Raw genomic sequence first — 12,687 nt, 5'->3', positions numbered from 1 at the left:
AACCATCGATATGTACATACATATTATGTAAGTAATTTGAAAAGATTGACATGTGTATGCACGTACATAGGCTTATCAAATATTGTATAATATAATATAACAGGTGGAAAAAAATCTGGAATATTAGATTTCATTTCTTAAATACATATTGATTATATGTATAATAGTACAAATTTATTTAAATATGAATAATATTTTTATTTTCCAGACTTATTATGATCATACATAAAACCTTTAAGATCAATTTTGGATTAATTCGAATGCAATACATATATTGCGATACGATTAAAATGAGATTTTATTAATAATTTATTACACTTATGTATATAATAATTTATAATTATTTAAAATTTTGAGCTCATATATATTTTTTAATTACGATTTGATATTAATTTTTTTAGATAAATTTAATTTGTTATTAACTCATTATGGACCGCCTTAATTTTCTGAAAACTCTATGGTAGCCCACGTAATTTTCGTAAAGTAACGGTAAAAGTAATGGAGTTTCAAAATTTAACATAGCTTTGAAACTTTTCTATCCATTAAATAAAAAATCGGATCTTATAAATCATCGTGTTATTCGTTTGAATGAAATAATCAATTTGAGAACTATGTATTTTATGCAGAAAAAAATCGGGGGAACTTAAATCTGAATATAATCGATCAAAAAAAAGTAAAGCTTTAAACCATAGAAATATATATATATATTTTTTTAAATTTATTGATCGATATTTTGGATAAAGAAAATGGCATGATATCAATGAATGGAAGTTTGAAAATAAATCTTTAAAATAATCCTTTCTACTTGTATATAGTTTGGAGGATTTAAAAACACTAACGCTGTGTTGACGGCCATCGAACAAAGTTTGAAAAGTATAGAAAAGTAAAGAAAAAAAAACTGTGCGTGTGCTTACGGCCCATAGTGAATTCATTAATAACAAAACATCTGCAGTTTTCGATACAAATATCAATGTTTATGTGATGATTGATATTCTTCATTGTTTTGGAGTAATTTGACTAATCTTCGATCTTTTGATAAAGATCAAGATTATAAAAATTAATAAAATAATGATGGCCGCACCGAATATGAAAATCACCTGAAAATGAAAATACAGATATATTAACTTCTATTGCATCATCTAATATCTATCTATAATTTCTAAAGAGACATCATCTAATATCTATAATCTATAATTTCGAAAGAGACTTTGTATGTATGTTTGTTTGGTTCGTATAAAAGAACAAATGAATATTCAAATAAATTTAATAAAATGTTTATTATTAGATTGGCGATGTTTAAGCAGTTTATATTACATACAAATACCAAGCGAAGCTAAAAACACTAGTCTTAATATATAGTTTCGAAAGAGACTTTATATGTATGTTTGTGGTTCGGAAAATCTGCAACGTTCAATTTAATAAAAAGAAAACAAATGAATATTCAAATAAATATAAATAAAATAAAACTAATCAAGTAAATTTAATAAAATGTTTACTATTAAATTGGCTATGTTTAAGCGGTTTATATTACAAATACCGAGCAAAGCCGGGTAAAGACACTAGTAGGAAAAATAATTAAAAATATAATACTCACCGAATACAGCGTGAGTATGGAATAATTTAAAGTTTCCGGAGAGTCTATTCGACATTCTTCAGAATAATTCTTGGAAATCAGATGAGCATAGTTGGTTATGAACTGACTTAACGGACACATTACTCCACACTTGGGTATCACCAATTCCTCCATTTGGTACAGAATTCGAACCGAAGGAGGATATTGGTCTGAAACAGAAAATGGAAAATTTTTGACATACACACTTTGATGTACATACATATCTTGTGTTATAATAAGATGAAAGATAATTACTTGCGTATATTTCAAAAATGAGATTTGAAGCATACGGTGGCATTTCGAAACTCTTCAAGTTAAGGCCATTCAATATGCTGGCTATAGTGGTGTCGTGTGCGCTTAGCACCTTGATCTTGAATTGGCTCATTGGCGATACCATCTGTTCAGTCAACTCTTTAAGGAAAGGGCCAATTTTTAATTTTGCCAATGTCGGTGTGTATGTGTTCAATATGAAGCTGAAACAATCAAATTTACAAAATTGATTAGTTGTGTTTAAGTATAGATTGTAAATTACAAAATCCAGATCGATCGTTGTGTACATTAAATGGTTACACTGACGACTGACTAACATAAAACCACTTTTTATTCTTACCGAAGCGGAGACCAATCAATCTTTACTAAGTTTGACCCACTAAATTCGAATTTGACAATGATTCTTGTCGGCTTTGCCTCGTTTATGAGATATAAGCGTTTTAAAAGGGGCAATTTTTACAGGCTTTTGTAGTCTTTAACACAAAATTTAATTTTAATTAATTATCTAGCGAATTTTGAAAGTAAAATATAATTTTTTATACATTTAGTATTTTAAAGCAATGATTTTTTATTTTATTTTTTAAAACGATTATATCTCATAAACGAGAAAAAGCCAACAAAAATCAATGAAATATTCGAATGTATTGGATCAAACTTAGTATAGATTGATTATTCTCTGCTCTGGTAATTTTTTGTTATTGTTAACATTGTAATTGAGGTTTCTTGGGCAGATTATTGGAAAATACGTTAAGTACATACATAAATAATAATACCTATATTTTGTTATGTTCTTTAACACGTCAGGATATACTTCTTTGGTCCATTCTGGCAATGCAAAACCATTCATTTCTTCAATGTGAAGATTATCATAAATATACGACATATCTACAATGTTGTCTATATATCTTCCTGTGTGATTTGTAACGTAACTATAACAAATAATAAACGTTGTGTTAGATAAAATAGAAAGCAAATGTTTTCATTTGCATGTCTATCTGTAGTATTTATTACAAACGCAACATTAAACGCAAATACAGTTAAATTTTGGTATCTCCCTATTGAAAAGTATGATGATAAAATAAAAATCATTATATGAGCCTTTATATTTGAAAGTGGCAAAAGTCCACTTTTCTTCATTTCGAAAAATATCTCACAAAACATTAAATACAATGTTTTGCGTTTAGCAATATTTAAAAATACTGGTGGCCTGTAATACGTTTATTCTGCTTTTTTGAGATTTTGGATAAATCGAATTAAAAGAAGTGATAACAATTTGTGAATTAAGTCAAACAGAAAGAGGTTTTGGAATTGAAATTTGGACTTTCGCTATTTTTAAATATAACGACTCATACGTATATAGTGTAGAAACAAGATATAGAATAAAATGAATTTCTACGGACAATTTTAGTCCAAGATAGTATTCATTACAATTCCAACTTAAATACATATTGTTATGGACCCTCCACAAATAATTCAATATTCATGTACATATGTAATACTGTTGCAAATGTAACTAGACAAGAATTTCAAACATTGACATTATTTAATTTACACGAGCTAATTTAAAGTAAGATACAACAATCAAAATATCGACATCGTCAAAATTCTCACAGTCTAGATTCAAATAATAGGAGACTGGTATAAATGCAATGATTCGATAAGACAGGAATGACAGACGTTGACATCATAGATTCGATGAAACTCCGGGGTTACTTCTAATGTAATTCTCACGACCTATGTATATACATACATAAAACATTAACATCAGCAAATTATTGCTATTTAAACTGTAACCTCAGTACAAGAAATCAGTATCAATTTAGTTCAGTATAATATAATATGTAGTTAGTATGAACGTGAGCTCATAATTAGTGTGTAATAAGGTACGGCATGGCCAGAACATCAGACCAAGCCAGTCCACCTAATACGCGATATCGTCTCAAGTTCACATTTTAGTTCTAAAGGTTCAGAAGCTCAAGTTCAAATATATTCGAATATATGTATCATACTTATGAGATTATTGAAAATGTATTCTTAAAAGTATGATACAAAGATTCATTGTATAAATAATCTCTTTCATTTTTCCTGAAACATAATTCTACAATATGCACAGCCATGGGGTTATTTAATCATATACATATGTAGCTGATCATACAGTATCGACATATTTAATGTGACAAGGTCATTTTATTAGCTATATACAGCACATTGTTTTTCCTCGAATGTTCTTTTATCTTTTTTGCTACTTTTTTTTGTATTTAAATATTATTATGTTATATTTACATACATATATGATTAAATGACATATTGTTGGTGTTATTACTTTTATCTATTGGTGTTATTTTCTTTTATATAAACGTTTTATACAGTCCCTGCTCATCGAAGTTTGAACAATTGTTTCTCAAGGCTATTTTGTGTATGGGATCCTGTTATGAATGACATTTTGGGTTCATTTTTTTTTGTAACAATGCTGAGTATCCTATTGTATTTGTCTACAAAGTATTTGATGCAGTATTGTTCATACACATATTTTAAAACCCAATTGAGTGTAGAAGCACACTTTGATCCCTAAATCCCATTAATAAATTCATATTTTAAAAGAATAAACACTTATACTTCTCAGAAAGATATTGTAGAAATGCAGAAAAAAATACATTTTCGTTTCAATCTTCATAAGCACTTTTTTTTTCGGAAGGAAGCAAACGCCTATACTGAGCAGATTTCGGAATCAGTTGGGTTTTAAAATATTTGTATGAACAATACTCCACCAAATACTTTGTAAGTAAATACAATAGGATACTTTGCATTGTTTACAAAAAAAATTAACCCAAAATGTCATTCATAACGGGAGCAGGTACACAAAATAGCCTGGAGTACAGAGTGTTCGAACTTAGATGTGCATGAACTGTACATATCAAAACTGGTATCATAATTCGTATGATAAAAGAACATAACAATACATATATTAAGCTGTTGAAATCAATCTACTATTATTTATTTACTAAACTGAACTGGATACTTTTGATGAATAAATTCTTGTACATACATCGATTCAATTTACCAAAACAATATGGAGATATGTACGAACGGGTCTACCTCATGGGCCCGAAAACGCAAATATCGGAAGGCAAAGATCGAAAATCAAAAGATCTTAAGTCGAAAGATCAAAAAAAAAGGGTGCATGGTAAACGGTACTATGTATATATAATATATATGAGTGGCATGCGGTGAAATTATCTCTCTTTTTGTCATACAACCTTGTTTAGTGTGCGCGCGCAGAATACGGGAGGAAAAGCCTGTTCCTCTTGTTCCTGTTGTATCCTGCTCGCGCAAATTAAGTGAGTATGTACCGTTTACCATGCACCCTTTTTTTATCTTTCGACTTAAGATCTTTGCGTTTTCGGGCGTTTCACTTTCGGGCCCGCGAGGGAGACTGGTACGAACATATATATATATGTACACGTTCGCACCAATTCTAGAGAAATATTCTGTAATTAAAAAAATAGTAATCAATATGATGGTAATGATGTTTGTTTCATAAATTTTCCTAAAAAAAAAATACATTGAAAATCTAGGAATGGCGCATGCAATGTTTAATTTTAATAATTGTAAGGGGTTGTTTTTGGTGTTCATTAGAATACGAGTTACTGTTTATAATGAACTATGAATATGTATGAAAACTATAATATCGCCTGTAATGAAGTATGAATATGTATGGAAAACATAAAAAAATCCGCCATAGTGAAGTAAGTAAAAAAATTCGCATACAATATTGCCATCACAAACCGATAGTATTGTTGAAACCCTTCGTTTAATTTCTGGAAAAAGGGCGAATCGAAAAATTTTTGCTGTTCCACGTCAAATTTCGGACACAGTGCAATCATAAGAACGTGATCCTCGTCTTGGGGCATTGTATGAATCGGAATCGGCTGCCACAATAGTCCGGGAATCGGTGCTTCGGTCTCGTTAATAGGAAACATACCTACGAACAACCAGATGAGATACAGTAAAACGCCGGAAATTTCACATTTGCGCATGAAGATTGAGGATAATTACCCGCCAAGTTGGCCTCAGCCGACATCAAAGTGCGATCAAAATCCGTCGACTGGATATGTACTGTTTTGGGATCGAATTTTGATCCGATCAAATGCTGAAACATTTCAATACAAATAATTAAAAAAAAACAACTTTTTTTCTTCTTTTTTAAAGAGACAGTTGAGCAATACTGATTTGTAAGATAAGTCACTATGCTATAGTGGAAACAGATTAATTGCTATTTATAACAGCAACTGTAGTTCATAGTCAGATAAGGAACGGCAAGGATTACAAATTAGCGATGGTTCAGATATATTAATCACATTCTCATAACATAGAGATGTTGTACATGATTGCGTAAAAAAAGTGTAATAAACATTTCGAATGATTCGGTACTTTTTTTCAGTTACTCTTTATAATATATAAATACATATATAGTCATATTAATAATAATCGATTATTGTGTATAATCGATTGGTCTGATTACAATAAGATGAGATTTTTTATTAAATTTAAATTTGGCCGATTTAGTCAACACTACGACCAAATAAATATCCAAGCTGCTACTATATACGTAGAAAACAATTTCGAACATTAACCTCAAATGCCGAAAAATTCGAAGTCGTCGCTGATTGGCCCATTTAGTTAATTGTTTACGAAATCGACCAATGAGAAAGACGAAAATATTGTACATAATAGTGACACGCGTGGACACACCGCTAACTGTCATCCGATAACGAAAGCACAAAAAAAAGTTAAATAACGTTGAATTACAACCATCCAATGAATGAAAGCGTGTGAGTTTTACCTTATATTTGTTCCTAAGAATCTTTCCGAGTTCGTAGTGCTGAAGTTTGCCGCGATCAGTCAGCTGACCGAAACCAACGGGCCAGTAGGAAGGATTCCGCCAAGGATCCAAAGGATAAGGATCAACGGGAGTACGATCGCCATGTCTATATAATATGACTACAGAAGTGGGTTGCATTTCCGATGTAACGGTCATCATTGACACCACTATGAAGAATAATGCGTTTAATGGCAGCATGATTTGCGCCTCCAACCCCAACTACAGCCGACGGGTGACTGAAGTAAACAGTGAATTTTCAACCGAATTCTATCTAAGCGCAATACTATTACGACCATACCAGTGGCGTGCGCTGAAATTCTCTCTCTTTTTGTCGAACAGCCTGTTCTTCTTGTATCCTGCTCGTGCACATTAAGTAAGGCTGTACGACAAAAAGAGAGAGAATTTCAGCGCACGCCACTGGACCATACCATACATCAATTGCAGTGCTCTTTGGCTACGTTTACACTACCGATATCTACACCCGATATTTAGGAATTTTTCCATAACCAGTTCCTAAATAGCAACCACAGGTTACAATATGGGAACTGGATATGGAAAAATTCCTAAATATCGGGTGGATCGGGTGTAGATATCGGTAGTGTAAACGTAGCCTTTAAGACAAGAATTTTGCAAAAGTTATTATTTTTTTCTGAATAATTTGTCGAAATGATATATGTAATATGAATGATATCAAAATAATGTGAATGTATAATGTATAATAATATATTATTAGATTTATTTCGTAAGTTTAATTAGCTTATTAAGCTAATATATTATATACATATATAAATAAAGGAAATAAAAATATTTTGAATTTTAAGTTTTAGAATAAAAATTTAAAAAAATAAATGAAACGTAAAGGAGGTATGTAAAAAAAGCCACACTTATTCGATTTGAAATAGTTCACCAACAAACGATTTTATGGCTCCCCATCAAAAACATTGTAAAATATCATACATTTTTAATTAATATTTGTGTATTTTACTCTTATCTCAGGTAAGTACTAACTGGAAATTGCATGAATTATATAAATTGGTCTACTTGGCATTGAGTCTGCATTATATTTACCAATTACCAATATACAATATTCTACGATACCTATACATACATATACCTGCATTATTTTATATTTACCTTGTCAGACAGACTAATTAAGGACACCACACAACAGAGGATGAAAACGCAGTATTTTTTTCAGAAAGAAAGAACTCGGTTTGAAAGAACTAAGTGCTTGATTGACGGTTATAATACATACGGGTCTACGTGACGAGCCAGAATGTTAAATTACAGAAAACACAAATATCGGAAGGCAAAGATCGAAAATCGAAAGATCTTAAGTCGAAAGATAAAAAAAGGGTGCATGGTAAACGGTATATACTCACGTACATACTCACGTACATACTCACGTACATACTCACGTACATACTCACGTACATACTCACGTACATACTCACGTACATACTCACTTAATTTGCGCGAGCAGGGTACAACAGGAACAAGAGGAACAGGCTTTTCCTCCCGTATTCTGCGCGCGCACATTAATACCGACATTTGCGTTTTCTGTAATTTAACATTCTGGCTCGTCACGGAGACCGAGAAAAATAATATGCCAATACTTATGTGGCTACCAAAATATTTAAAATGAAAGCACTATCTCAAATATGTTAAATATATTTTTTTAAATTATCTTATGGATTCGGGATTTAACTTATATTTCAAATATTCCACAAAAAACTTATACCATTATTATTTTTTTAGGGCTATGGCCCAAAAAAAAAATGTAAATAACCACTTACCTATATTTTTCAATGGAGTGGTAGAAAAATGAATCCATAAAAACTACTGAAATTGTGTCGAATTAAATTTGAAATATTACATTAATTTTATAATTGTGTCTTTGTCTAGTACATATTTCAATAAAAAAAGTAAACATTAATATCTTTGTCGAACCAAGCGTTTTATGAAAATTACTCGGATAATTTTCATCTTGGCAAGGTCATTTTTTCAGTTTTATGGTTTTTCAACCATAATACATTAAATAAAAAACTGAAATATGTGCACGCCTTTGATTCATTCCGAAATAATATATTTTTAATGTGTGTATTGAATGTTAGAAAATCCAAATTGATCAAGAAACAATACCATCATTAGACTTACACATGTACAAATATTCGTAATATGATTCATTATACATTTATAATACTCCAACAATTCAAAAAAGTTGAAATGGCTTATATGTACGTGTATTTTGCTTGTTTGAACAGTTTTATGCTAATAATAATGGTTTCTTATCCTATAAACAAAATAGCTGAACCCAGCATGCGTTGCAATGCCACAATAACGCGTGCAATTCCCGTTCGCGTTCTCGTTCCCGTTCTTGTTCCCGTTCTCCTTCCCGTTCCACAGTCATTCAATTTTATATAAAGGTATAGATATATTTAATGACGTGGGCCATCCGCTGTGTGTTTCCCGTTCCCGTTCCCATTTGTCAGAAAAACGGAGGCAACGAACACGTTGTTTTCGCGTCGCGACGCGAAAACATTTGAAATAATAGCGTTGCAATTCTATTCACGTTTTACCCGTTTCCGTTCCCATTTTTCCCCGTTTTTTTTTTCACAGTAATCTTCCCGGACATGCATACAACAAATCCTGAAAGTTCCATTGTAATCGGTTCAGTGGTTTAGGAGCCTATTCGAGAGGGAAACACGTATTTATTTTAACACTGGCAGATAGATTGAATAGCAACCCACATGTGGTGATGAAAATAACAGAAAATTTTGAAACTGGGGATGAAAGAAACAAAAAATCAGTTCACGGTTAGTTTTCGCCCTGTTAACACGCTGCGTAAATTAACAATTATTGACTTAAAAATAGACTTAAGATTTAATTCTTTTTAAATATTTTAAATATAAGTTGTAAATTTATATAATTTTGTATAATTTATTGTGTTTTTTAATATATTTTTTGATTTTTTAATCAAAAACTTTTTTTTTGAAATGGCTCCAAAAAAACCATTTCAGAAGATGTGAAAGTGGCCATTGCAACGCTTATTAGTGAAAAGACATGTAGTTACAGACAAATTGCAAAAAAATTTCATGTTTCTCACCCTACGGTAGCCCATATTGCACTATTGGTGCAATCGGGAGTTTCTCCAACTGCTACATTATACGACAAATGTGGGAGAAAACGAAAAACCACACCGCGAACGGATCGAAAAATCATCACCATAGCTTTGGAGAACCGTAAGGTGCCTAATAAAGGCATTCAAGCTATTCTGAACCAAGAAGGTATCGATATTTCCACAAGGACGATGCAACGTAGATTTCGTGAAGTTAACGTCAAGAGCCGAACTCCAATAAAAAAGCCAAAACTGACACCAACGATGAAAAAAAGCTCAGGAACATCAGCAATGGACTGTTGATGATTGGAAAAATGTGTTGTTTAAATATTAATATTAAACTAAAAAATACTTGATAACCTCCTATGTACTAATTTTTCATTCATTTTAGGTTTGTTTCTCTGACGAAACAATTCTAAGGACAATGACAGATGTTGTCCAATACATCAGAAGACGACCTTCCGAGAAGCTGAGCGATGAATGCACCATTCAAACAACAAAATATAATGCATCTGTATGGTGTGGTCTGTTATTAGCGGAAAAGGGGCTGGACCCATAAGGGGCTGGACCCGTACATTGGTGCAGGATCAATACAAAAAAATATTTTTGAAAGGATTTTTGCCTTATTTTGAATCAGAGGGGATGGATGAACATAATTACATTTTTATGCAAGATGTCACACGGCCAAAACAATTAACAACTACCTGAACACAAAAAATATTCGAATTTTGTTATGGCCAGGTAATTCACCGGATTTAAATCAGATTGAAAATTGTTGGGGGTATTAAAAAGTATTTTTTATAACAGCCCTAATACTACGTTAGATAATTTAAAAGAAAAAATAATAGATGCATGGAAAAACGTAAAAAAATACAGTCATGCGTAGAGATCAATTCGGGCTGTTATAACAAATAGGGGAGGGACAACTAAATATTAAGTTAATTACAGTTTTTTTTTGTAAATATTATTGATGAATATATTATGTGTGTATAATAAAAAGTTTTGTTTCATTTCCTGTTCTAAAATTTAACAAAATCGACACAAAACGAGTTTTACGCTAGTGGTAAAAACTTCCTGTCGTGGGTCTGTGCATATAGATGCGGATTCCTGTGTTCTGGCCAAGTTCCAATATGAAGCTTCTCGGAAATGTGAAGCATTTATTAAAATAATGAACGTACAAGCTTTTTTTTCTTTCAGAAAGTGACAATAATAATTCATTAAAAATTTATGTTTTAAAGCTGCTAGGACCCCAAGGCAAAAATCCGCAACTGAATATATACGGGTCTACCTCGCAGGACCGAAAGTGAAAAGCCCGAAAAAGCAAATATCGAAAGACAAAGATCGAAAATCGAAAGATCTTATGTCGAAAGATCAAAAAAAGAGGGTGCATGGTAAACGGTACTATGTATATATAATATATTATACTTCATAGGTATATTTTCAATCATTGCCAGAGTATGATTATTGATCAGCAACATGGATTTCGTCCACAACGTTCAACGACCACAAATTTGTTGTCATTTTCTGGTTTTGTAACAGGTTCCTTGGATGCTAATATTCAAACAGATACTGTTTACACGGATTTCGAAAAGGCTTTCGACAAAGTAAATCACTCCATCCTTATCAATAAACTAATTGGTTATGGTTTCTCATATGGTCTCTCTCAGTTATTCACAAATTATCTCAAGGATCGACGTCAGTTTGTAAAATATGGAATTTATTCTTCTGTTGAATACCCAACCTGCTCTGGTGTTCCACAGGGTTCTAATCTCGGTCCCTTACTATTCATTTTATTTGTTAATGATATTAGGGAAATATTCCACAACTGCAACTTCTTATTATATGCAGATGATCTAAAACTTTTTAGGTGCGTTGAATCTTCTTCCGATGCTCTACTGCGACAGAGCGATTTAGATTCACTCGTTATTTGGTCACACTCAAATTGTCTTCCGATAAGCGTTGACAAGTGTCACATTGTCTCTTTTTCCAGATCTCGATCATCAATTGAATTTGGTTACAATATTGATGGCTCTATTCTTGCCCGTCACACACATATCAAGGATTTGGGAATTACTTTTTCAAATATCTGGAATTTTAATTCTCATATCCAAGATGTGTGCAATAGGGCTACAAAAACTTTAGGCTTCGTCATCAGAAACTCACGCGCCTTTAATAGCACCAGAGTGACGCGTTTACTGTATACTACATTGGTGCGCAGTTTGCTTGAATCTGGTTCGGCCATATGGAGTCCTAATCATTTAAGGTACACGCTAATGTTAGAGAGGGTGCAAAGAAAATTTCTTCGCTATCTCTACATGAGAGAGTTTGGGCGCTATCCCTACTTATTTCCCAGTAAGTTTGTCATGGGCTCCTTGGGCTTTGACTCCTTAGCTTCACGTAGAAACAATCATCTTGGTAAGCTTTTTCTAAAAATTCTAAGGGGTGAATGTCATCTTCCTGAAGTTCTGTGTAATCTTAAACTTAGAGTACCTGAGAAACTGAGAGAATCTCGCTCCAGAACTCTATTCCTGCCTATTCGGGCCAGAACTAATATGCTTGATGACTCACCTCTTTCAAGAGCCATTCGACTATTTAACCTGCTTTCTGGGAGCCTTGATGTTTTTACTTCATCATACAGTTCTGTCAGGCAGCATATTTTAAATGACTTCTAGCTACATACATATTTACACATGTTGTTTTCATTTTGTAATTTTATTATTTAGCATAATGTGTATGTGTGTTGGTTTTATCTTTATTTATATATGTATGCTATTTTTTATTTATATATATATATATATATATATA

General features: G+C 32.0%; 1 protein-coding gene across 1 annotated transcript; it reads right to left on the bottom strand.

Moving 5' to 3' along the window:
• Positions 1-723: 723 nt before the first annotated feature.
• LOC143922641 (lysosomal acid phosphatase-like) lies at positions 724-7,002 on the bottom strand. Its single transcript, XM_077445973.1, has 7 exons — positions 6,726-7,002; positions 5,939-6,032; positions 5,669-5,864; positions 2,656-2,811; positions 1,868-2,085; positions 1,595-1,782; positions 724-1,097 (listed from the first exon to the last, which is right to left on the bottom strand). Exons 1-7 carry the CDS (start codon positions 6,960-6,962, stop codon positions 996-998), a joined length of 1,191 nt encoding a protein of 396 aa, XP_077302099.1. The 5' UTR covers positions 6,963-7,002; the 3' UTR covers positions 724-995.
• Positions 7,003-12,687: the final 5,685 nt, after the last annotated feature.

Source organism: Arctopsyche grandis, chromosome 2 (genome assembly GCF_051622035.1).
Source record: "Arctopsyche grandis isolate Sample6627 chromosome 2, ASM5162203v2, whole genome shotgun sequence".
NCBI lineage: Eukaryota > Metazoa > Arthropoda > Insecta > Trichoptera > Hydropsychidae > Arctopsyche > Arctopsyche grandis.
Note: the sequence above shows the minus strand (reverse complement) of the source record. Positions and strands in the feature narration are given on the sequence as shown.

Excerpts from the sequence above, each read along its gene's own strand:
- LOC143922641 (XM_077445973.1), bottom strand. The coding sequence starts at position 6,962 with ATGCTGCCATTAAACGCATTATTCTTCATAGTGGTGTCAATGATGACC. Across the intron at positions 5,865-5,938 it reads GGCTGAGGCCAACTTGGCGG|GTATGTTTCCTATTAACGAG; the intron begins GTAATTATCCTC and ends GGTTGTTCGTAG. Across the intron at positions 1,098-1,594 it reads CCATACTCACGCTGTATTCG|GTGATTTTCATATTCGGTGC; the intron begins GTGAGTATTATA and ends TTTCATTTTCAG.